The sequence below is a fragment of the Phocoena phocoena genome, chromosome 1 (genome assembly GCF_963924675.1).
Source record: "Phocoena phocoena chromosome 1, mPhoPho1.1, whole genome shotgun sequence".
Taxonomy (NCBI): Eukaryota; Metazoa; Chordata; class Mammalia; order Artiodactyla; family Phocoenidae; genus Phocoena; species Phocoena phocoena.
In genome coordinates, this window is record NC_089219.1 from 167,252,686 (window position 1) to 167,279,726 (window position 27,041).

The following is a 27,041-nucleotide window of genomic DNA, read 5'->3' on the forward strand; positions in this document are numbered from 1 at the left end:
TATTTAAGCTCAGGCTAGAAGGAAGAAAAGGAGTTAGGTATACAAAGAGCTGGGGAAGAGCCTTCTGGGAATGAAACGGCACACTGACATGTGCTCAGGCTGGAAAGAGGTCAGCCTCCTCCAGGATCTGATGGGCTGGAGTTTGGTGAGAGAAGGAAAAAGGGATTGATTGAGGCTGCACAGTGAGGTGGAGGCTGGATCCTACAGGGCCTTCCCCGCAGACCCAGGAAAGAAGGAGTTTTATTCCAAAGGCAGAGAAAGCACTCTTTTTAACAAGGGAGTGACTGGTGGAGACTTTCCTCTTTCAAAGAAGACTTCTTCTGTAAGGGGAATAGATTGGGAGGGGATGTAATAAAAGCAGCTGGGAGACCAGTTATCTGGGTGGAGAGCTGGTTTTGCCCTTTCCAGACTGGGTGGCCTTGGGTAAGTTATGTAAGCTCTCTTAGCCTCAGCTAAGAATTGGGGGTGGGGAGAGAAGCTGGGCCCTGGGCCTGCCCTTGGTCAGCCCATGGAGTGCCCTGCTGAGACACAGACCGCCTATGAGGCAGAAGAGTGGTGGAAATTTCTGGAACGGGTGAGGGTCTGTCTCGGCCCTGACTAGTGTCATCGAGGAAGGGACAGTATTGAGTGGACAAATGAACAGGAGGCTACCACTGGAATTGAACTGAAGTTAAGGAGAATAAATTGAACTTTCATTCATTTTGTTGTTCTTGTGTTCATGGCAAGAGTAGCAAGAAAAGGAATTAACTCCTTGAACCTCTTCAATAATCATTTTTAAGTCAGTCATTTGAACCTCAAGCTTTGTGAGAAGGTAGGAAGAGCCCCAGGCTGCATTATATCTGGCAGGTATCTGCCCGGATAAGGGTGGGTGGGAGATTCTGCCAGACCTGGGGGATCCACCAATCAGAGCTGCTCCTGTCATTGGTAGAAAATGATAAAATTACAAAATAAGAGGAAGGCTGTACGTTTTCACAGTCTAGGGGCCATACCTTTGTCTGGGGATGAAGATAGCTGGTCAGGAAATTTGCTTAAAACATCCAGACTCTTCCCCCAAACTCTCTTTCCTGAGAAGCCTAGAATATTAGAACATGCCTCCTCTTACTCTTGCGTCATCTCCTCCTCTTTCTTCACTTCTTCATTGTCCCGCCCTCCAAACCTGCTCCAACTCTCCCTGTCCTCCCTTGGCCTAATCTCCTCTAGTCCAACCCTCTCCTTCATCTTTCCCCAGAGCTTCTTTGCTTCTCCCATGGCATATCTCACTCTCTCGCGACTTCTCCAATTTGCATCACCATCCTCTGAAAATAGCTCATCATCTATTTTTTTCCACTCTCATACACATAAAAATTTAGTGAGCATTTAGAATATGTACCACGCATTGAGCAACTTTTCACATTTAAGTTTCACTTCTACCCTACGAGCTAGGTTCTGGTATTTTCCAGATTTTACAAACAAGAAAACGGAAGGGTAGGGAAATTAAGTAACTTGCCCAAGGTTACACAGGAAGTAGAAGTTGCCAGACTTGACCACGGGTCGGTTGATTCCCAAGGCCATGCTCTTAACTATTATGCTATCTTGTCACCAAGTGACAGCGAAACACCCTGTAACCTCTGGATGACCTTCACACAAGGAGAGAGGCATGTCCAAGGTAACAGGGATCACAGGAAACTGAGCTACTACTCTGCATAAAGAGGGCAGTTCTGTTCCCTGGAGGGTGGGACAGGGCCAGCGGAACTGCCATCCACTGTGGAAGTGGCACTTGGACTCAGCATTGGATGGAAATGTTCTCCCCAAGATGAGGGATAGAGAGAGCTCCCCCATCCATTAGGACTGGCCTAAGCAGGGTGGCTTACAGGCAGGAAGAAGAAAACACTCCAAGGAGACCTGGAAGATGGTCTCAGGAGCTGGTATGGAACATAGAAGGCAGGGATCAGACCCACTGGGCTGGTGGGCTGGTGGCAGCATCCAGGAGAAGGAAGTGGCAAAGCCAGGCTGTCTTAGGTGCCAGGGGGGCAGGAACACAGCCTCAGACAGGAGGGACATCTGAAAGTAGACATCATGACAGAGGTGAGCCAAGGATTTCGTTTTTGAAAATAGATTCATTTATTTAGTCATCAAATACTTGGTGTGCACCTCTTGTGTTCCCGGTCCAAGTCTCAGGACTGGGCATTCAGGACTGAACAAAATTGACCAACACCTCTGCCCTGTGGATGTTTAATTTGTGCAACTCTTGTAGCAACGTGGCCAAAATGCACCAGATGCTGATGGTGATATGAGCATGCCAGACCTGAAGATACACACAGAGCTGTCAAAAGAATGAGTCACCCAGGATGCGGGGTGCGGTGAGGGTGGGTGAGGACACGGACAACTGTTGGGCAGCTACAGGGGGTGCTGGGAACCCCTAGAAGTTCCACAAAGAATTTGCGGCTGACTGAGGAAATAAGCTTCTTCTATTGAGCTGGGCTCAGGACAAGCTTTGACAGGGATGGTGCAGCCTCTTCAGCTTATGAATATCTGGGGCTGTGCCCCAGGTCAAGGTCAATGACCTGGGCCTCCAAGCTAGTGGGGTAGCCTGGCCAAAGGGCCAGGGACTCTGCCTCAGAAGTCTTGGAGTTGAGGGCTGGAGAGAGGGCTGCAGTTCTTGCCCAGGGGAATTAAAGGCCAGGAGCTCCAGTGGATTTTTAACTTTTTATTGAAAACAAAAAAGAATTAATCAGGCAGCAAATATTTACTGTCACAAGCTTCTTTGCTTCACAGAAAAAGTTTACTCTGGCGCCCTTTCAAGTATACGCCAGAGAGAGATCCCTGAATATGTACAAAATAGAATCTGAATAATCAAAAGTGTATTTACGCCCAACTGTTCAGAAATTCACCTCAGATAGAGAACAGGATGTCCTAGCGAGCAGTTACTAATAAGGTGGCCTAATTTCTGTGTCTGATACTACAATACCAGGTGGAGTTACTTAGTTCCACAAGTCGTGTGATAGTAAAGCTGTTCCAAACACTGAAATGAACAAATGCTTAGTAGCAACAACCGAAAAATTAGAGTCTCTAATATTAATTGTGTAACTAACCTCTCTTGTGACCTTGAACAAGTCATTTCACTTTTGTAAATTTCATGCTCTTTTCCTGGAAAAAGAGAGAGTGCCTTAAACCATTCCTAAGTTCCCTTCCTATTCTGACATCGTATTTCTGCAAGGTTTCGTGAAGGTAATCTTTCCAGGGGATTAGTATGAATGGAACATGTCTAAGATGCATGCCAGATGCAGAAGAGAAGACATCAAATCAGCCAGAGAGTCCCAGCTCTGAGAGCCTGGATCTAGGCATCCTCTTATATCAGGAGCACTGGACAAATGATGATACAGACTGTAGGCATCGCTCACTTGGGAGGTATTTTATTTCCCTCCCTGTGGCTTAAAGACGTGTTGTTGTGACTATGTTTATAAAGACTTGAGGTGCTTTAAGAGTAGCAGCATTTGTAGGTGGCTCCTTGGAGGATGAGATGCTCTGTATGAGTGAATTCCCAAAAAACCCCGAGCTTATTTCTGCGGCATCAACCCTTCTTTCACTAGGTCTAACCTACTTATCTCGGGGGCTGGTGTGAGGAACACCCACTATTGTTCTGTGCTATGGTGATAGGATGCAGCTACTCTTTATCTTTAAAGGTTTTGTTTGTTTGCTTCCTCGCTCTTTGTTTGTTTCTGTTCTTGCTTCTGCAATCCACACTCTCATTGCCCTAGCTTTTTTTGTTTTGATTTGCAGTTGTTTGTTTCACACACAACTGCCTAGCAGAGGGCCTGAGAGGGACGGGATGATTCCTCTGTGTATCTTGCCTGAGGTTCCTGACATCTCCTTTCTCAGAATAAGGCTTTTGTAACTTTCTATCGGGATGACAGAGCTACAAGTCTGATCTTCATTAGTTACCTGGGTATGAAAACCTGTCTTTAGAAATCAAGGATTAATTCATGAAATAAACAATTATTTGCTTTCATTAATCTCCTGTTTTAAATAGGGAGGGTATGGGCATTGTGGAAAAATCAGATGCTGTTCAGTCAGGACAGGGTTTTGCTCTATGAAATGTGAAAGACCACTTCCTGCTGAACTTCATGCTCTTATTTGCAAAAATGAGAATAGGCACAACACGCGCCACAGAGCTCTTGTGAAGTTCAAATGTGATAAAGTGTATGAAAAGGACAGCGTGTTGTAAAGGACAACGTGGAATACAGTGGTAACCATTATTTGGACACAGCATTGCACTGTAGTTATTTGTGGGCCTATCTTATCCTCTAAACTGTAAGCTATTTTAGGACAGAACGTTTGCCTTTTATCCAAGGGTGACATTCAAAATATTTAACAACTGGCAGGGCATCAGCCAATCAGGTTGGACACTGGCCTAATCAAAGCAGATGCTGCCTATAAACAGCCAGAATGCTTAAGCCAGCTCTCAGGTCAGCCCTGCTGACACTCATGGGAATCTCCCAAAGGAACTAGTATAGTGCCTTGCACACAAGAGATGCTCAGCAAATGCATGGAAAACATTATCTGCTTTGTAAAACCTTACTCACAAAATTTTTAGAGGAACTTTCAGTGTAAATAAATGAACTCCATCTCTCTCTTTTTACTTCCCCAAGATGTCTTAGGGGCATGTGATCTATCCCTGCCCTACTTGACTTCCCCACAGAATATCTTTTTCCAAGTTCAGTTCTAGGTACTAATCCCTGAACACCTCAAGCCTCTTTTCTTTTACCTGAGTTATGGAGTCATTAACCCAGACTTTTTAGAAATGTTATTATTAGAACTTTAATCACCCATGTCCTCCTTTTAAGTTCTTTCTAAAATTACTTTCTGGCAATAATAATTATGTCAATCAGGGGCCAGCCAAATATAACTGTGGCCCTTGAGCCAAACCAAGGCGGGAGTTTCCAGCCATAATCTATTATTTGGTTCCAAAAGGGTTGTGCTAGTTTTCCTCTACCCCCAGCCCACCCCCAAACTTCCTTCTCTGTCCTACCTGTCATTCTTTGGCATAAAGAGACAACGTAGCAAATGGACTCCTAAAGACCAGGGTAGAATGTCAGAATTGGGTCTGTCTTACCATCTATTGCTATGTTGGAGTCTGGGGCCAGACTCTGCAAGTCATATCTTAAAGGAATGTGAAGGCAAAAATGAGATGGTATGTAGTAAGGTCTAAGTCGAGGGCAGAAGTCAAAACAGTAGTGGTGCTGGCAGGGGGATTGTTGGGAGAATAATAATATTCAGTTGAAAGAGAGACAAACCAGGGCTGTCTAGACATGAAGAGTACCTGACAAAGTGCACAAGTGGTAGAACTCTCATTTTGAAAGGTGATCTCAGCCACGGCTGCTTTTGATGTGATCCAGGAGAGCTGTTGCCAATGTACCAGATGCAGAGAGAGAAGCCACAGCCAGTGGAAACATGTCAGCAGTGGCCCACCTGACTTCTAGCCTCTGGAGCCTTCCACCTCTGTGGCTAGAGTTCTGTGCAGTCCGTTCTCCGAGAACACCTTAGCCATAGACAGGCAGCATTTCGTGACCCCCACTTTCATCACTTCTGCTCAGTATGAGGTCAACTAAGTTATCCCTTTCGGTCTTGACTTCAAATGATTGATCAAGGAAGATGCAAGAGGTGTAGGATAAACTGCCCTTCCCCATGTTTCTGGCTTGGAGACCTGGTGGGTAGAGGAAGCAACTCCCTGAGGAAGACAATACAGAGCAGGACTTGGTTTAGGAGGTGAGGTGATGAGTTCAGTTTGGTGAGAGAAGTTATGGGGTGATTGAGGCAGAACTGTCAGTAGGAGATGGTACGTATCAGTGTTACTCAAAAGTACCTGCTCTGTAAGCCGTGATGAGAAAGGAAGCCCGGCCAGAAGGTTAATGAATACTCTGCTACTTTCAAAGAGGGGGAAAAAATTCAGCTGCATTGAACAGCGTGCTTAGTAATTTTTCTGTGCTTTCTGACACAAGCTGCTTCTCTGAATTTAAACCAGCAACAAGCAGCACGTGGTCCTGCACTGGTCCACGGACCACACTGAGAAGGCTGCGTCGGGAGGGTCTGGGCTGGACGCACAGGTAGAACGTCAGCATGTGATGCCCTCCTCACTCCCTAGGTTGTCCTGCCTCTTTGTTCACTTCTTAAACTGTCCTGCTCTCCCCTCAATGCTTAACTGAATGTTTACTCACATTTCCTTTTCATATCCAAAGGGAAGTTTCCCCCTGGCTAACAACTGTCTCTGTCCTGCTGACCCATTCATCTATCCTCCCTCCTCCGGGGCTTCTTGCTGACACCTGCCCTCTTCCTCTGTTGGACCTTCTGCCTCTCATGTCAACCAGCAACTCAACTCAGCCTGCAAGCACCCAGATCCTCCTTTCTGAAACAACGTCCCCTGGGGCTTCCCCTTCCTCCATCCAGCTTTTGAACTCCTACCCTTCCTTAATCACAGCACTTCCTGAAAGGGTGTCCTTGACACTGTCACCTCCACTGTCACCTGGCTCCCACCTCCCTGCCTCTTTGCAGCCTGGTGCCAATTGTCATGCCCAAGTGTCTTCTCTGACCTCAACCTATTAAAATTCCCTACAACATCAGACACTTTGAAATCCTCTTTTCTTGAAATTCCTTTCTAAGCTCCTCTGTCTCCTGGTCTTCCCTCATTTCTCTGACTGCTTTTTCACAAATTCTTTTCCTTCCACAAATGCCTAGCAGATAGGACCAGTATTTTCTTTTCTGGAACTATTATTGAAAGTGTATTCCTGGCTAAGTCACTTCCATGCTGGCTACTACTTTTTTCTACAAATGAGGAGCGTTGTACCAGGACATTTGCAATGTCCATTGCAGGTATAGTTTGATTCAAGAAACATTTATTGAATACTTCTTGTGTGCAAAGAATCGATTTGGGAAATGTACTCAGGAAGTTTGAGTGACATCAGGAGTCAAAGTTCGCTTACAATCTGCAGTGTGACAATGGCCTAACCAGCTACTGCAAACAGTTTGTGGAATGAGGCAGGGTTAGTCAGGGTTCTCCAGAAAAACAGAACCAACAGGATGTGTATATATATATATATATATATATATATATATATATATATATATATATAAGAGGAGATCTGTTATTTGAATTGGCTCATGCAGTTATGGAGGCCCCAAAGCTCTACAGACTGCAAACTAGAGAACCAGGAGAGCCAGTAATTCAGTCTGAGTCCAAAGGCTTGGGAACCAGAGGAGCCGATGTTGTAACTCCTGGTTCAAGGCCAAAGTTCTAAGGCATAAGTCCCAGAGTCTGAAGCCCAGAGAACTAGGAACTTCTATGTCCAAAGGGCAGGAGAAGAGAAAGAGAATTTTCCCTGCTTTCACCTTTTTGTTCTTTTGGGCCTTCAAGGGATTGGGTCATGGTCACGCCCACGCACATTTGTGAGGTTGTCTTCCTCACTGTGATGATTCAGATGCTAATCTCACCAGAAACACCCTCATAGACCTCACCCAGAAATAATGCTTTACCAGCTGTTTCCTTAACACAGAAACAGGCAGCATAGAAATAAGCAAACAAATAAATATGATCAGCTCACTTTTATTTAGCCAGCCAGCAACTGTTCATTGAGCACCTACTCTGTGCCAGACATTATGCTAGCTATATAAATGCAATCACTATTTCTAACCCTCACAAAGCCTTGGAAGCAGTGTTATTACTCCCATTCCAAAAATTAAACTGAGGCTCAGAAAGGGAAAGGAATATTCGCAGAAGTAGGAAAAGAGAAGTTGGGATGGTATTTTGTAATCTGTTTCTTCGTGCCGTTTCTGGTTTAATGTCTATTTTCTCTTCTAAATTGTAAGTTCTTTAGGGCAGAGAATATGTTAATTTTGTTCACCCCTGAATCCCTAACATCTAAAAGAGAGGCACAGAGTAGGCTCTTGGATTAACTAATAAACTGATCAAATTAAACTCCAGGGTCTCTTGATTCTAAAACCCATGCCCTTTTTGCTAAGAGACTTGGTCCTTTATGAATGTTACGTAAGTGTCACAAACTTTTTTGGGAACACAAAAGAGAGCCCCATTAATGAATTTTTGGAGGGTTTCCATGTCATTTTTGGCTAGGGCTTGCTAGAGAGTATACACTCTGACAGACAGGATCCAAGATGGCCAAGCAGTGCTGGGGGTGACTTTAGAATGGGTGGGCAGGGGGTGAGAAAAAGTTCTAAGGAGCCAAGGAGATGGATTCGGTGCCTGGCGAGAAGTGGTTAAAGGAACAGGAAATTCACTCTCTCCTGCAAATGCCTCTAGGGCCAGCTCTGTTGATCTGGAACAGCATTATCCAATAGAAATATAAGCAAGTCACACATGCAAACAATAAATGTAATTTTAAATTTTCTAGTAACTCCATATAAAAATGTAACAAACACGTGGAAGACTTTGTAATATGTTTTATTTAATCACATATTTCTAAAATGCTATTCCAACATGTAATCTATGTGAAATTATTAATGAGATGTTTTGTCTTTTTTTCTATTGAATCTTCTAAATCTGACATGAGTTTTATACTTACAGTAGAGGTTTATTCAGACTAGCCATAATTCAAGTGCTCAGATAGCCATGTGTGGCTAGCGGCTGCCGTATTAGACGGTGTGGGACTAGATAGGCAAAGTGTGGTTTCTGGACCAGCTGCAACTGTCTCCAGAAAGCATGTTAGGCAATGAAGAGTCTCCAGTCCCACCCCTGACCTAATGAATCAGAATCAACATTTTAACAATATACCCTGGGGGTTTGTGTATACTTGGAACTAGAGAAGCTCTGGTTTAGAGAAGGGGCAGGGAACTTCCAGTCTGCTAGAAACCAGGGAGGATGAAGCAGGCAGTTGTATATTCATGGTCGAGCTCTTCACACATTCCTGATAAAGAGCCAGGGAAACCGAAAACATTAGGCAGCTGCAAAAATACAGTACATTTTTGTGTCCAATGTGGTTTTGTGAACTGTGACCTCTTCATTTTGCCAAATCCACTCCTTAGGCCCTTATGTTGAGATCTTATAATAATTCAACTGTAGGTCAATTAACTTGGGAAAGCAAAACAAGGAATAAATAACTGCAACAAGATGACAACCTTAATTCTGGGATTTAAAATTGCTTTCTTAATACATGATAGAAAACTGGGAAAGCAATCTGTACCAACTGTGGAAGCTCCTGATGGGCTCAAAATTCAAGATGTTTAGATAAATATTAAATATGCATTTGGGGAAAAAACAATAATATTCGTCTTTCTTCCTTCAGGCTAGGTGGACACAAATGAGAGGCTCAGAAACTTAGGTTAATTTTATCTTTCCAATCTCTAGATTGCTTTAGAATTCTAAAGCCGGAAGCCTCACTGCATTTTTCTACTTTCTCCTAATAAATTATAGTGGGGGTAGGGAGGGGGACTTTGTTTTCCTTCTTTATCAATAATAATTGCTTGTATTTTTTAATTAAGTTTTTTCTATCCTAGATTTATTAAATGTGTAGTCATCACCCTTTCAGAGTGGTTTTAAACTCTTGGAAATGAAGGCACTCAAAGATGAAGATGCAGTCAATTCAGCATGTCTTTAGTTAATGCAGGACAGAAATGGAGCTGTGTTGACACTTGATACAATGCACATCTCCCAGGCTTTGCTTTGCTCTGTCCACAGAGGGGAAGAAGGATGTACTAGTGTATTAGTCAGCGTTCTCCAGAGAAAAAGAACCAATAGGATGTATACATATACTAGGAAAGAGAGTGAGAGAGAGAGAGAGAGGTTTTTTAAAGAAAATTGTTCATGGGATTATAGAGGCTGGCAAGTCCAAAATCTGTAGGATGGGATGGCAGGCTGGAGACCTAAGAAGAGCTAATGTTGCAGTTGAAGTTCAAAGGCCATCTGCTGGTAGAATTCTTTCTTGTTTGGGGGAGATTAGTCTTTGTTCTACCGAGGCCTTCAATGGTTGGATGAGGACATCCAAGCAGATTATGGAGGACAATCTGCTTTACGCAAAGTCCACTGATTTAAACATCGGTTTCACCCTCACAGAAACATCCAGAATCATGTTTGATCAACTCTCTGGGCACCGTGGCCCAGCCAAGTTGACACATGAAATTACCCATCACAGATGAAGATCACAGCAGCTTAAAAACACAGGGGGAGAGCTCTGCATCCTCACGAGAGAACGAGGCACAATCTATTCCTCATACTATGGGATCAGAGAAACTTGTCTTTGGGGTTCTAGGCTTGAACAGAGTGTCTCTGGGCATGCATTTGAACTCACTTAGCTTCCCCAAGGGCTGGTACTAGCTTTTTTCATACTTAAAGCCCCCTGGCCTGGCATAAAAACAGTCAGATGGTGTCTGGGTCAGAGCTGCCCCTCACAGAGATGCACCAAGATGAGCAGCCTGACTGCTTCCCTCCCATCCCAGGAGTGCAGGTCCAGCATCTGCTGGGGACAGCCATACTGAGCCTCAGTACTACCTCATTTTTTGACTGCAAAGATTTCAACAACTCCTTTCTGTGGCCAGATTCTGTTCTAGTCTCTTTAGCTCATGAAAACAAAATGTCTGGAATTGGCAACATTTCCTCTGCTTGACCAGTCCTTGCCCACTCTCTGCCTAAGCATACCTTTCCCAGCCCTGTAATCAAAACTTCAAGGAAATAATTTATGAACAAAATGAAATTACTCCTGGGATATATCCAGAGAAAATGCTAATTTGAAAAGAATCTACATGTACCCCAATGTTCATTGCAGCATAATTTACAATAGCCAAGACATGGAAGCAACCTAAAAGTCTATTGACAGATGATTGGATAAAGAATGGATTGGATGCAATGTAATGCAATGGATTACTACTCAGCCATAAAAAAGAATGAAATAATGCCAGTTGCAGCAACAATGATGGGCCTAGAGATTATCATACTTAGTGAAGTAAGTCAAACAGAGAAAGGCAATCATATGGTATTACTTATATGTGGAATCTCAAAAAATGATACAAATGAACTTATTTACAAAACAGAAATAGACTCACAGACATAGAAAACAAACTTATGGTTACCAAAGGGGAAAGTGGGGGGACTCCAACTCTAAATTGGAGTTAAACTCTAAGTATGCTAACAAACAAGTGATGTGTAAACAGTGGGAGTCCCCAGAGACAGACACTTAACATCTGCATAAACGATTCAGAAGATAATTGAATTTAGGGACTTCAGAGGAGACCAAATCAGTAGCTAGAAAAGCATCAGATGAACCAGGGTATGCATCTAAAGAAATCCAACAATTCAAGGGCACCTATAAGAAAAATGTTATTCATTCATTCATTCATTCACTGACTCATTCATTCATTCAACAGAACCTACTGAGCTCACACTGTGTGCTAGCCCCTGTTAGGAAGGGGACAGCAACACAACAAGGCGTGGTTGGCAAAAGAGATGTCATAGGTCCTTCATTGAATCTGTCAGTTGAGCCTGCAGTAAAATCAAAACATTGACAAAGTTTAGAGCACTATTTGGGAGAATTCTGGAAACCAAGTGAAGATTGATGCGGTCCCAAACATGGAGGATGCAGTAGTGAGAGAGACCACACGAAGACATAATGGACTCAGAAGTTCGGGAGAAAGTAGAGAGAAAACAGCAAATTCTTACAAGGAGGCAATTAAAAATATCCTGGCAGTCTGGAGGCTGAAGGGGATATGATAAAAGTTTATACAATCACAGAGACCATGAATTAAATAACACAGAATGGTTAAAAGCAGATGTTCTTGTGCCAGATTGTCAGGGTTCAAATGTTACCTCTGCTGCTTTCCAGCTGTGTGACTTGGGGCAGATTACTTAATCCATCTGTACTTCTGTTTCCTCATCTTTAAATTAAGGCTAATAAAAGTACCTACTTACAGCATCCATGTAGATGTGAAGATTGAAATGAGTTAATGCCTGTGGATCTCTTTCAACTGTGCTTGGCACAAAGCAAAACACTAAGAAATGTTACCTGTTTTTTTTTTTTTTTTTTTCCAAATGCCAAATCTTTAGAATCAGTTCAGTCAATGTTTAATTGTAAAGGAAATGAGGCTCATTATGACACACTCAGTAATCAAAAGGGAACTTCTAATATCCGGAAGCGGTACCATCTTAACTTGCTAAGAGATGCTGAGAAGGTTAGATTAATTCCTTCATGTTAGACCTGCAACAAGTCCTAACGGGGTTTAGGAATGCTAAGGATGCGTGTTTATCTTCTATCTTTGCATCCCACAACACACAACACAATCTGACACAGCCTCCTGAGGCTGGGAGACTCTGGATCTGATGGCATTTCCTAGTGAGAAAATGATTGCTCAGCTTGGCAAAGGGGAAAATGTTAAGTCTTTGATGTAGCAACATGTAATAATAATAGGTCATCCATTGTAGAGCAATGCATTGCTGGAAACCAAGGGCCAGTAAGTTAGTTTTTCTCCCAAGGAAATAAGTTGGTGTCAATGATCCACACACTTGGGTTTATCCAGAATTCTCTTGACAAAGAACAGTAGGCATTTGTGAGGTCACAAATGGTGGGTGAGTGGAAGGGGAGGAAAAACTAACTGCCTGGAAAGGGGATTTCTCAATGCAGTTGAGACAGAGAGCTTCTTAACTCCCCCAAGCCAACTGGTCAGTCACCAACTCTACTGTCAGGCTGGACTTTGAAATGAGGGCTGAGGTCAAAGTCCTGAGGTCAAGCATGGTGTTGGGCCATGCCCTCTCCATTCTCTGGGTCTCAGATCGGCTTCATGGTAAAACAGTGGACCAGGATTAAAAAAAAAAAAAAAATAGAACACATAAAAGTACCAGAATCTTTCCTTCAAATGAAATCTTACTTTGGAGTTTCAGGAATAATATATTCATATACATCTCAAGTGTGGAGAAGTGGCGGGGTGGGACGTGGCCTCAGAGCCCCACCAGCTCACTGCTGCATGGATTCACTCATCCCCACTTGCATTGCATCCCTTCTCCCTCTGGCTCATCCTAACACAGTTTGAAAGCCACTGGCCTAGATAAGCTCTCAAGTCCCCTCCAGGTCTAGCATTCTGTGGTTCTGGTGCCTTCGGCACCAAAGTGACCTCAAATCGAAGGAGCAATTACGGTTCTAGAACAGCACTGGCCAACAGAAATATGTAAACTGCATAAGTCAGTAGAAATTTTCTAATAGTCATAGTCTAAGAAGTAAAAAAGAAATAGGTAAAATTCATTTTATTAACATATTTTATTTAACCCAAAGTATCCAAACTATAAACAATTTAATATGTAATGAATTTAAAAGTAATGGAGATCTTTTACATTTTTTATATGACGTTTTCAAAATCCGGTGTGCATTTTAAACTTACAGCACATCTCAAATCAGACGTATCACATTTCAAGCATTAAACAGCCACATGTGGCAAGTGGCTACCTCACCAAACACAAAGATAAAGAACCTTAAATGCCTCAGAGCCTTTTCCTGAGTACCAAGTGCACTTTACCCATGAATGTAAAGGGAAAGATCTGTATAGGCCTTCTGTGTTCAAACTCATGGACAGTGAGACAGCCAGATGGGTCCACTTCTGTTTCCTTCACCCACAGGTACTACAGTGGTCTCCTCTTGCAGGGGATCCTTCTCCTCAACCTTCCTCTAGGCCTAGAAATGTCATAGGATATTTCAACAGGCTGGTCTCAGTGACCTGAACTGCTCGCCCCCTCACTTTTCTATCCCTCAGCTCATTCCCCACTTCTTGCTGATTTAATATCACCTTTATCCTGTGATTTCTTCTTGCTAAATTTTCTCTAAGCCTTTCTCTGCCTTAATTCTAGTACCTCCAGGAATCCACTTTGACCTTGAGTATTATTTTGAAAACTTGGCTCTCACCCAGTCCCGACCTGCTGCCATTATTTCCCACATACTTAACCATTTGTGTGAACATAAAGGCAGTCATTTAATTAATACATTTGTTTGACATTATCCATATTATGTCTTATATGCTGGCTTAAGTTAGCTTCATCTTTTTGCTTTAACACATGGTGTTTTGCCCTGAAAATAACAATAAATATTTTTCTCATGATGTTTGTTTGTAGCAACAAAGAAATGGCTCAGTACAATCATGTTAGAACACTCAAATGCAGAGAAGATGCTTCACTGTTTCTTTGGGACTAAAACTGAACACTAAGGCTTTGCCAGTTATTTGTACACAGATCAGGTTCATAGACATTGGCTGGTTGGTATTACAAATTTAAATCTAAGGGTAGTACTTCAGATACTATTTCCACATTTATGACTCAAAACATGGAACAAAATCACCTCTTTTTGTAGAAAAGAAACTTAGAAGAGTAGTGACTAAAAAAAATCCATCTGTAATCTGTTTTTTTTCCTACCACTGCAATTTGAGTATGAACTATACACTTAGAGATGCTTAACTTAAAAAATAATTACATCTTTGTATATGTTTATTTCATGTTTCAGGCTTGATAAATGATGAGGAATTTTGCCATCTTTTCCAATTTTTCGTCCTGGATGGCTTAGATTCTTAGCCAACTAAATTACGATAATCCACCAGTTTGAAACTCTAATAAAATAATCATCTCATTCAATGAATTACATTTCTTTTTAAAGTTACTTTCCCCTTCTGGGCCTTGTAGAAAGACTTTTAAGAACTATTCTGCAATTGTATAAATTCCTACTTTGTTTGGACTTAGATACTGATAGATACTGAGATATTAGCATTGAATTCATAACTTACAGATCACAAGTACTTTTAAATAGAGGGACCCTATTTGCTAAAGCAAACACAATGTTTTTTTCTTTTTTTTTTTACTGAATGTCCTTTACCTGCAGACAATCCTTTTTTTCCCCCCTGAGTGCTTGCACCAGAACTGTTTCCTTTTTCTTCTAAGCTGGGGTCTTGCTATTTTACAGGTAAATAAATACAGTGACTCTGGATGAACAGATACAAGAGAAGTGAGTCAGAATCAGGACTTATAACCAGAACTCTCCAACCTTGAGTTAGTGAATATTTTTTTCAATACTTATCTATGGATAGGGAAAGGCAAGCTATTAAAGTTCCAAATAGATCCAGGGTTAGAGCCTCTGGGAAGTTCTTTTCTGATTTCTGTGGAAATTATCCAGAACCCACCTTTCTTGGCCAGGACCTGCTGATCCCCAAAGGTGTAAGGATCAAATGGTGTACCCTAACCACTCATTAGTTATCATTAAGAGGTACTGTCTATGTGTGTTGGTGTGTGAGTTGTGGGGCATGGGGCAACAAAAATGCTTTCTTGTTTAAGATGACTGCATGCATTTACTTCAGTCTGAAACACTGTCGTGAAACCCGGACTGTGTGTCTATGCATATATGGGAATATGAGAATATATATTTCCCCAGAGGTACCCAAAGGGATCTCTAAGCTCATTGAGCATAGCTGGTCAGCCGGCCAAGGTTTGGCATCGTCAGATTTCAGATCTGCACTTAAAGCCAATGACATGAATATGTCGCTGCCACTTAGCTTGCTTATTAGGCTTGGATCCTGAAGTATGCCTCCAAACACCTTCAATCTGGTAAGAAATCATAGTCAAATATTCTCTAGCGCTCTCTGAGACAGGAGAGGGGGGAAAAGGAAAAAAGCTCTATTTCTTTAGGGTTCCTTGATGCAAACTCTCTGCAGTTCATCTCCTCATCTCCACTTCTTTTCGTACCTCAAGACTTTCCCGCAGTTTCCCTGATATTTTCCTGATGATGCATAGGCAGGCTCGCCATCCTCCCACCCCCTCTCCCCCCAATCCAATCCCCTCTTCTGCCGCGCGCCTCAGCCGGCGACCACTCCGGCGAAAGTCGCGAGAACCAAGAGGGGAGCGCCGCCTTCACGACGCTCCGCCGGCCACACTCAGTCGGTTATTTACTCAGCTCCGGCTCCTTTCCGCCAGCCGCTGCTGTTCCAGAAGCTCCGGGCAGGCGGTCCTCGGCTCGCTGGGGCCCTACGCGGTGGCCGGTAACTGCCGAGGCGCGCGGGGAAGTCGGGCTGCGGGTCGGTCGCGCGCGGCTCTGAGGAGCGGGGCGCGAGGACCCTGCGGGCGGGGTGGGAGAGGGGGCGCGGGCGGGCAGAGGGCCAGGCCTGGGTGGCGAGGCAGACGCACTCCAGGCCCCGGGACGCCCGGCCTAGGGGGTGGCGCCTGTGCCGCCCCTCGGGGCGCGCCCCCTGTAGCTTCTGGCCCGGGTCCAGGCCGCCGCCTCCAAGCAGCCCTCCGCAGCGCTGCCTTCGTGCTACGGGTAGAGCCCCGGTAGGCAGGCGGGGAAAGCGGGGGCGTGACAGGGGCGCAGATACAGGAGAGCCAGAGGGCGCCGCGCCACCTCCGCGCTGGGTAGCAGTAGGGCAGCCGGAGGGGCAGCGACATCTGCGGGCGGGCAGCCGACGCTTCCTGGCGGCGCGGAGCCGAGGGTGTGGCCCGGAGGACTCGGGCCGCGGCGAGGCTGGAGGGCCTCACTGCCCATGGGCAGACGGCCGGCTCACCAGACGCCCCAGAGCCCAGGTCCCCAGCGCGTGGCCCCAAGCCGCGGACTGGAGAAGAAGCGACGCCCCTGGCGGCGTGCTCACATGCATCCCCCCGCGCGGGTGGCTCGGCGACGTCTGTGAATCTTGGGTTTATCAAGTCACGTCGGGCGACTCGGAGAACCTGTTTTTCCCGCTGGGGAGAGTGATCATTCTCGTTGCCACTTGCCTGTAGAAAGTTACTCCAACACGTTTGATCATCCGTCCAGAGTAAGAAGGGAAAAGAAATAGCGTGGTCTGTCCGGGGGTGAGGGGACTTAGGAGGATCCCGCCAAGTGGGCAGAGCCAGTTTTAGCTGGAGCGGCGAGTCCAGCCCATTGACAATCCAGCTCCGGAAAGGGTTAACTGCATCCTGCCGGTTCGGTTTACATGTAAATAGAGAGCAGCTGCTCCGCGCGGGCCCCAGTTGGCCCTTTTAAGTTTTTGATTGGTTGCCAATGACATCACCGCCCGTGTTATAACACTGTGGACCCAAAGCGGCGTCGGATAAACCCTCCTTAAGAAGGCAAGGCCACGCCCTGGCTCCGCCCTCTCCAGCCACCCATTGGCCGCGGGCTGCTGCGAAGTAGCGGTTAGCTTTCTCTGGATTTCTATTGGTCCAACGCGCCGTCGGTCGGCAGCCGACCCGCCCCCTCAGAACCTTACATTTACAGTGTAGCAAAAGAGAAAGTAACTATGTTGCTGCTGGAGATCAATGAAGCCAAGTGAATGAGGGCTGAATGTGCGAATCCACAGCCGAAGCGGAGCGCCAGATAGTGGAGGGTTACACTTATTTATGAAGTAAGTGGAAGTCACCGTGGCTACTCCCGAGAGCCCGGGAGTGTAAGGCGGTGTGAGTGTGAGTATGTGCGTGTGTGTGCGTGTGTGTGTGTGTGTGTGTGTGTGTGTGTGTGTGTGTGTTGCGATGGTCACGGAAGAGCCACAGCAGGTGAGGTTAAAGGGTTCCGGCTGTTGCCTCACGCTGCCCTGTGCGTTTACTCTCTCTGCAGTCTACTTGGATTGGGGGCGAGGAAAAAATGAGGTTTGTTGGGACGCTTTGCGGCAGTTTTAAATGCCAGGGACTTGTTAGTGCGCTGTGTTGCGAAGGGGGATGTTAAGTGCCCCAGGAGTGGGGAAGGAGCATTCTCTGACCACTTCATTTTCTTTCCAGCCTCTGACTAGAGGTGGAAGGACGACTAGCGAGGGAGAGGGGATAGCTCAGTATTTCTCTGGGAGGTTTCCTAGGCTAGTCTGGATGGTTTCACGGGCAATATATATTTACGCCCGACCCTCTGCTGCAGGGGTGCAGATCTCTTTATACACTCCGCGCGTGTGTGTGAGAGAGAGTGTGTGTGCGCCGCGCACTCCGTGTGGAGGTGGGGGTCCCAGCTTGTGTCTCCGTGAACACACTCATGCATCCCTTTCAAGGGAAGTGGACTGTTGATCCTGGGAGGTACCCTACCAGGTAACACAATAGCAAAGACTTTCACTGCTTGGTCCAGCTGGGAAACAGTTATAGCTTCTGGAATAGTACTTGCTCTTCAAAAAATACTACGCAAGGGAGGGAGGGAGGGAGGCAGGGCAAGGGAGGAAAGAAGGGAGGGAGGAAAAGAGGAAGCGGGGGGGGGGGGGGGGGGGGAGAAAAGGGGTTGGGTCCTTCTTGCCCATCCAAAGGTGGTGAGAGAAAGCTGAGTCGGTGGCGATCTGTGGATGTGATACGTGCGTGCCCCTGTGTGTGTGAATGTGTGGATTCTGCCTGTGACATTTTGGCTCTGTGTCAGAGAGTGGTGACAGTCCTGTGTAGAGAGATGTTCGATGACATTTTTCCAGACATCTCTTAAAGTTCGTTTAGATGAGCTACTCTTGCATGGGGTTTGGGTTCTTTTCTGTGTGTATGTCTAATAGGAGAGGAGCCATCAGGGCCCGGGTGTGGAGTGCCCCTGTGCCTACAGGGAGGAAGGAACTGTCCCTTTGCACGCGCCCTCTCATGAGACAGGAGGTAGACCCCTGAGCAACTCTTTACTTCCCACAAGGACGGGCTCATTGGGAAGTCTTCTTAATGAATCCATCCTCTTGAAGAGGGGGGATATCTGTGTGGGATTGAAAGATTATGCATAGCGGCTGCCTCCCATTGAGAAGATCTCTAGGATGTGCCTGTGGGGAAAGAAGGAGGGAGGAGAGTTGAAGTGGTCCTTTCCTTAAAGGCAGCAAGGGAGCAATCCAAGGGATGGATCTGCCAGAGTTGGGGTTTCCAGACCTGGCTCCTTGGCTTGAGGCTTCATTCTAGGAGACTAGTTTGTAATGAAAGAGGAAATGCAGATTAATTTATAAGAGGCTAATTGGAAACATGGGAGGTTTTAATATGACTTTGTTGTGCTTTTCAAAGGACTCAGTAGAATGGAAAGTAAGAATAGCTGGCAGTTAAAGAGATTCACTTAGGGGATGCTTTCATTTTGATGTGCAGAAAGTTGACATCCGCCCCTGATGTATATTTAGCTGCCATATATTCCCGTGAGCCATGCCAGCACTCTTGATCATTCCTTTACCTTTGCAGTGGGTGAAGGAATTACATGGAAAGTATGCACGGGTGGACGCATGGGTCTTTCTCAGACGGTTGCATTATACTCCTGCCCAGGAGATGAGGCCCAGAAGAGATGCCTCTTAAGAGCCTTCCCTTCTGTCTTCAGCTTTTCTAATTCTTTGTGCTTTTACCTTTTCTCAGGCTGAACTTTGATGTGGGTTGGTGGAAGGTTGTTCATCAACATTTGCATAGACTTTACATCTAACCTTAGACTTAGCAAGAACTGGGGGGTTCTCAGGTTTGCATCCTCTTTGAATCCATAGCAATGAGCTTCAGGCTTTGAGAGTGACAGGGTAAAGGGCACTTAGGACAACTTTGCTCAGAGGGATGCAAAGCCCCTTCCTAGGGATTGGATTCGACTGCCTTTTGTGTCACATGACTTTGTTCTTTCTTTCCCCCCTCCCCTTCTTTACAGACTGTCTTGAGTTCTTCTTGAATTGCCAGTTTTCAGCCTCCTCATGCCTCCGTCTCCTTTAGACGACAGGGTAGTGGTGGCACTGTCTAGGCCTGTACGACCTCAGGATCTCAACCTTTGTTTAGACTCTAGCTACCTTGGCTCTGCCACCCCTGGCAGTACCAGCCACCCTCCTGTCATCGCCACCACCGTTGTGTCCCTAAAGGCTGCGAATCTGACGTATATGCCCTCATCCAGCGGCTCTGCCCGCTCCCTGAATTGTGGATGCAGCAGTGCCAGCTGCTGCACTGTGGCAACCTACGACAAGGACAATCAGGCCCCAACCCAAGCCGTTGCCGCCGGCACCACCACCACCACCATTGGAAGCTCTACCACCTGCCCGGCCAACCAGATGGTCAACAACAGTGAGAACGCAGGCTCTCTAAGTCCATCAGGTGGGGTGGGCATCCCTGTGTCAGGGACCCCCAAGCAGCTAGCCAGCATCAAAATAATCTACCCCAATGACTTGGCAAAGAAGATGACCAAATTCAGCAAGAGTCACCTGCCGAGCCAGGGCCCTGTCATCATTGACTGCCGGCCCTTCATGGAGTACAACAAGAGTCACATCCAAGGAGCTGTCCACATTAACTGTGCCGATAAGATCAGCCGGCGGAGACTACAGCAGGGCAAGATCACTGTCTTAGACTTGATTTCCTGTAGGGAAGGCAAAGACTCTTTCAAGAGGATCTTTTCCAAAGAAATTATAGTTTATGATGAGAATACCAATGAGCCGAGCCGAGTGATGCCCTCCCAGCCACTGCACGTAGTTCTCGAGTCCCTGAAGAGAGAAGGCAAAGAACCTCTGGTGTTGAAAGGTAATGCCCCCACCCCCTCCCCAAGCACAGTCCTGGTAAGCCTGGGGTCACTCTGGGTTTTCTCTTAGAAGTAACAGCATCCTCCTGCAAAAAAAAAAAAACAAAACAGAATTGCCTTTCTTCTTCTTGTCTTCCCTTCCGTGCCCTCTCAATTATTTTGGGGTTGGGAGAGAAACCAGCAGCCTTGAACTGAAAGCCAGAAGATTTGGGCTCTAGTCTTCATTCACCTTCTCATTTGCATTGTACAAGTCATTTCCCCTCTTGGAGACCGTTTTCTCATCTTTCTATAAAGGGGCTTTATGACACCAGATGGCATCTCCAGTCATGCCTGGTCTGGTACTTCTAGTCCAGTCAAACTAGCTGGAAAGTTCTTGTCTCTCAGACTTAATCAAAGTTGATGGAACAGAGGAAACCGCAACTGGGGTGAACTACAAGTAAACCTCCAGGTACCAGTTTTTGGTGGGAAATTCTTCCTCTTTCTCACCTCTCTGAAAGTGACCTTCAGGAAGGGCAGAGAGCTGTATTCTAAGGTCCCTCACAAAGTATAAGTTCACCCCAAACATCCATTCCTCGGCCAAAGCTTCAAGGGACAGAGTCATTTTTATGAAATACTCCCCAGCCCCCCCCCCAGTTCCTTCTGGCATCACCTGACAACCGTTGGCATCATGGCTCTTCCTAAGATGGGGTGGTGTGTCACTTGCCCCACTGAGCACAGAATAACTGGCAGGTCAGTGTCACTGAGCCCTGGCAGCAGGAATTAGTTGCTCCCTCTCTGGGCTCCTTCCACACAGCATTGCCTAACCTAGTAGTGGAGCCCGCATCTCGTATCCAACCCAGGTGTGCCTCTTTGCCCTCGAATGCCATTCTTTGGGGCACTGCACACCACGCTTCATCTTTGGTGTCTTCTGTCAGGGGGTAGTGAGAGACAGGCATCTTATTTCTTCTCTTCCCAAGTGTGTGGAGTCAAGGCATACAGTCTGGGCCACATCACCAGCCAGTCTCGTGTGGTGTGTAGACCAAAGACGTTGCTGGGTTCCTTTGAACACCTTGCATAGTTAAATTGCAACAGACCATTGGGCTGAGCAAGTTAGGAGTTTTGCCTTTGTGGGCCAGCTCTGCCATTCTTCTTCTTGTCTTCCCAATGGTGCATTCTGCCTTTTGTTAAGCAGTGTTCTTAGAAATACAGTTCTGAATGTCTTTGACATCATCCCCTCTGCCCACCCTTACTGCCCTCAAACCTGCTCTTGTTGGGCTCAACTAGCACAAAAGTATGGCTTTCCTTGGACTGGTGGGCCCTCAGGAGAAGGAGAACATCATGGAAGTTGCATCCAGAGAGTTCCCAGCAGCTCCCAGGTATTTTTTTTGTTGCTGATGTGTTTTCTTGGGGTTACAGATATGCTCAGATTTCCTCTGTGTACCCCTGTATTTTATTGTTTTGTATTCTGGTTTGGCTGACTTTGAGTGATTCCCAGTAGGTTTACCCAGCTAGCGTTCTGTCCCCATGATCTTGGCTTCTCTCATCTTTTTTGGATGAGAAAATACAGTCTACAAACTTCCCATTTGTAATAGTTTGTCTTGGGGAGCCAAGAAGGGGAGAACCAATGCAATGATCTTGAGGGTGGTCTGTTGCTCATGTAGAGTAGATGTCATTGAGGGAAAGCAAACCTTTTGTGTCTGTATGATCTGAGGACAGGCATCAAATAATCCACATGAAGATGACCCTGGACATGAACATAGGGTGATTAGGAAGAGGTGGAGATTCTACCCTCTACTTTGCAGTGGGCATTGTTGTGTATGAGTGTGGCTTGTCAATCGCTGGGCAATGAATCTCCTAGGTGTTACTGACCAAAGTGGGGCTCCTTTCCCCCTTTCCGGTGGATGCAGCTGAGAGCCTGGGCAGCCTGTGCTTGTTCCTCAGTGTCAGTGAGGAAGATTGCCTCAATGGGGCGGGGCCGGACATGCTGCTGACCTCACCACTGGGTGCCTGGGAGGCCGCTGTGAGGGCTCATCATTTTCGGGTTGGAGACACAGCGGTGGTTGACCTGGAAGACGCACTGGTGGTAGAGGTTGGATTATTTGTAGTTTGGGGGGCTCTTTCTTCAAATATCTGGGAATTTGGTTGAATATATGTAGTTCAGGAGCAAAAGGGTCAGTAATCTACTTTATTATTTTTGTCATTATCACTTTGGTCTCTTTTGGGGGAATGGCCTAAAATTGGGACCACGATGGGAAGGAAGGGAAAGAGATTGGTATTCGAATGCCCCTAGCTACCCTTTCATCTGGGTAAACCAAAGGTTAATACCATAGCACCACTGAGGTGAAAAGTGGGGTGGGCGTCTCTCAGAAGGCATAGCCAGCAACTTCTCCTAGGTTCTTGAGTGGGTCAGGCAGACCATTCTGGTCTGGCTTCCCTGCTGAGGTTTATTTTAGTAACCCCCTCCATTAGTGATGTAAGATTTTATTTTAGCGCGAGTGGTGGTGGTACCATTTTGGAGTGAGTGACTTTTGTAGGGTAGATATGGGGTGGGCGTAGTTAGAATCTAAGGTCGAAACTTCTAAGGCTTCATTAGCTTATTTTCAGAGATTTCAGCATAATCTCGGGTAATTTATGGCTGACCCATCTGATTCTCTGGTTTATGTTTGTAAACACCGGTTGCTACCCTCCCTGTCCAAGTTTTATGTCCCCCTCTTTCAATGCCATGTTCTCCATTTTTGGTGCTGCCTGTCAAGTAGAGCGGCTGCTCAGATACCATTTTAGTAATGCTGTGTCAGGTTGGGAAGAAACTGATCAGAGGCGCAGAAGCCCCTGGGATTAAGTTACTCTTCTAATTTACAGTCCCGTCCCTGTTGTGACCTATGTCTGAATCTGTGTTTTATTCTCATCTTCCGAAGAATAAATGGCATCAGACCTGTGCTTCTATTCAACCTGGCAAAAAAATGATCAAAATGAATAAATGTTTAGAGACCTGCAAAGTCTTTGAAAGAATGACAAGTTGTTTTACACAAAGTTGAGGTTTAATGTGATTTCTCACCCAACTCAATAAGGAGACTAGACAGTTCTGGGTTTTTCAGAATGAGAGCTACCATCTTTGCCTTGATGTTTATAAGGCTCCCTTTCTTTTTAGCAAGTCTGTGTTCAGGGAAATAATTTGTCACTTACCTATGTAGGAAAGGTTAGTCTACTATCACCTCCTCTTTAAAGACAGTCTATGCCTTTAACATTTTTATTATGAAATATTTCAAATATAGAGAAACATAGAAAAGAGTATCATGGGCACCCATCTACCTAGTACCCAGATTAAACAATTATTAACACTTTCCCTATTTGCTATCTCTTCTTTTCTTGGTTGTTGAAAGATTTGAGAGTATAGACAATATTTGAATGTATTTCAATATGTTTCATGTTTAAACTTAATATTTTCAAATTAAGAAGGCTGGGAATATTGTATAGTATAGTATGGACAACGTTTTCACTCCTAAACACTGGGGTCATGTGCCCATTGTTGAGAGATTTTCGAGCTTGAAATTCCACTCTGACTAACTGGCTATCAGGTCTATGGAGAAGCATCCCCCCCCCGCCTCAGAGTGGGAGGTTTCCAGGCACCTCATTGGGGGTCTATAGTGCTCCCCTAACACGAGGGTCTGTCAGGGCCCTTGCCTGTACTTGCTCTGTGCTGTCACAAAACAAAGAGTGACTGATTGCTTCATCCTCCAACAGGCCTGCCTCTGTATCAGAGACATTTATTGGGGGGAGGGAGGGGGAAGACTGAGCATCAATTCAGGAGGCTGATGCGTAGGGAAGATTCCATGACAGAGAGAATTAGCTTCTTACGCTAGAAAACTCCTTCGCAACTCCTGAGATGAGCGACGTAGGTGGCGCATTTTCCCATAGTCAAAAAGGGCTCTAAGTAAACACTTGTAGGCAGTGCTGAGTCTGATGACAAAGTGAAGGTCTATGTGCAGAAATCAGAGACCCTGGGGAAATACTCTTTCTCTTTCCTGCTTTGTTTTGTGAGGGGAACAAAAGTCTTCCTCTTGCCTGTCAGGGATGTTAGGAGGATTTTTTCTTTTTTTTAAACAGGTGAAATAAGGGCATAATATATACCCACAAATGTGTTATTCTGAGCTTCTGTTGAATATCCAAACATGCTGAATATTAGCCTTATAGCAAATAGTGGAGAGATCCAGGCAGGACTGGGGATCCAGCCTGTCTGGGCTCTAGTCTTGGCTCTCCCCTTACTAGCTCTGTGCCCTTTACTGATGGCTACTTCGCTTACTTCCTTGCTTTCCTCATGTACCAAAAAGGGTATAACAGTAGCTGTCTCATGGTGGTAGTTTAGATATTAAATGAATTAATGGGTACAAAGTGTCTAGAACAGTTCCTCATACAGGGTGAACACTCAGTACATGTAGCTTAATATTATAACTGTTGGTCGAACAGAAATGATGGTATCAGTAAAAGTGCAATTTTAGCTCCTCTTCCAAAGGAGTGCAGATAACAAGCTAGGTATAGCAGTGAGTGTGTGTGTGTGTGTGTGTGTGTGTGTGTGTGTGTGTTGCTAGGGCTTAAAAATAACTTGGTGGCTGTTACCTAATTTAAGTAGCATACAGTTGGAGTGCCAAGTAATTACAAAGACGTGTTGGGTCAGGAGGCCAGAGTAATTTGGGCATATCCTAGAATTATTTATTTGTAGGGGAGTTTGTAAAAACGTGATGATAAATCTGTCCAACGAATGTCCCATAACTAAATAATGAAAGTATAAAACAATTAAGCTTTGCTTTTTCTGGCCTCTCATCAGGCTGATTTATTTTTGGAATAAGGATTGTAGTCTGACTATAAAAGGGGAGGTGGAAGGAGGGGCAGTGTGCTTCATCTTGAAAAGTTCTGGAAGCTTTGAGTTGTGATGAGATGGAAGGTGGAGGGAAAAGGAGGAAATTCATTGAAAGACCCTCGCATGTCTTTAAGCGAGTCTTGAACCCTCCCCTGAATTGGTTCTTATTTGCCTACACCCTCTCTAAGCTTTTGGATGTACTGTTCTGCTTCCTAATTGAAAGTGAAAAGCTGTTCCCTGGTCACTGTGTGTTCAGTAGAGTGGCGTTTAGCTCACTTACGCCTGAGCTCCAATCGAGGCTTTTCTGCTGACCAGCTAGAGGCGTCCTTAGGCAACTCAGGTTACCCCTCTGAGCCCATTTCTCTTCATTGTACAACAGGGATAATTCCAACATTAAGGATGAACTCAGACAATGTAAATAGAGTGTCTGGAACGTAGATCGCTCTCAGTAAATCAGGTCCCTGGGCTCTGCTCCCCTACCCCCCCATGGCCTTTCAGAACCTCTTCCATAAGACTGGGGGGGCGGGAGGGGAATGGGCCCTTGTTCTGAGCACAGCATTAGGGCGCATGTTAAGTAGGAACCACTTGTCCTCAACCATTCAGATCAGTTAAGTTAACCATCTGGCTTCTCAAGGACAAGTTCAAGAAACTCCTCCTAGCAGTGGTAGATAATGCTTTTAGATGAGAAAAAGCAGGGTAGAGGAAGGGAGATTTGGCAAAATCACAGGAGGAGAAACTCTCTCTACCACGCAGCCTTGTGGTGCCTGTGCTCTCAGGAGCTGGCGTGCGCCTCTGACCAGGAGCTGCCCCTGCTTCCTTCATTCCAGTGTTAGCGGCAGCCAGACTCTCCCTCGCTCAGCATTGCTGGGGAGGGCATAGAAATGTGTTGCTTTGTAGTTCCTAGGCAACTGTTTTTTAACAGATTTTTTTAAAGATTTTTTTTTTGATGTGGATCACTTTTAAAGTCTTTATTGAATTTGTCACAGTGTTGCTTCTGTTTTATGTTTTGGTTTTTTGGCCACAAGGCATGCGAGACCCTAGCTCCCCAACCAGGGATTGAACCTGCACCCCCTGCATCGGAGGTGAAGTCTTAACCACTGGACCACTAGGGAAGTCCCGTCCCTAGGCAATTTAATTCTAGTAGGTAGATAAAGGTACACGAGGGCTTCCCTGGTGGCGCAGTGGTTGAGAATCCGCCTGCTGATGCAGGTGACACGGGTTCGTGCCCCGGTCCGGGAAGATCCCACATGTTGCAGAGCGGCTGGGTCCGTGAGCCATGGCCGCTGAGCCTGCGTGTCTGGAGCCTGTGCCCCGCAACGGGAGAGGCCACAACAGTGAGAGGCCCGCGTACCGCAAAAAAAAAAAAAAAAAAAAAAAAAAAGGTACACGACACACAAGGGGCAGAAATTCTAATCCCAGGAGAGGTCATGTCACCTCTTCTGCACTCAAGTTCCTCAGGTTTTAGAATAGGAAGGGGCCTTAGAGGTCACCTAGTCCAAGAGTCTTCACTGAAGGCTGTTCCTTGGAATCACCTGGGGCAATTTAAAACCTGGGATGCTCAGTTCCCACTTCCAGAGATTCTCATTAAACTGGTCTGGGGTCCAGCTGGAACATCAAGACTTTTAAAAGCTCCCGGGTGGTTCTAACGTGCAGCAAACTTTGGGAACCATCCATCTCGTCCGGTCTTCTCATTATGCAGGTACAGAATTGGGGCCTAGAGAGGCTTATTGCTCATCCAGGGTCACATGCATGATCAATTTCAGAGCCTTAGTGCAAAAAAATAGGTCTTGCCAGGTTGATATGTTGATTATGTGTGTGTATTATTATCTAATGATAACAGTATCTAT

At 45.5% G+C, this 27,041-nt stretch overlaps 1 protein-coding gene across 1 annotated transcript in view; it reads left to right on the forward strand.

Moving 5' to 3' along the window:
• The first annotated feature begins 17,226 nt into the window (after positions 1-17,226).
• The window catches only part of DUSP10 (dual specificity phosphatase 10), a 39,481-nt gene continuing 29,666 nt past the window's right edge, over positions 17,227-27,041 (forward strand). Inside the window, exons 1-2 of the mRNA XM_065890442.1 lie at positions 17,227-17,313; positions 19,509-20,362. Coding sequence (XP_065746514.1) covers positions 19,552-20,362 — 811 coding nt within the window. The 5' untranslated portion in view covers positions 17,227-17,313; positions 19,509-19,551. The remainder of the gene's footprint in view (positions 17,314-19,508; positions 20,363-27,041) is intronic.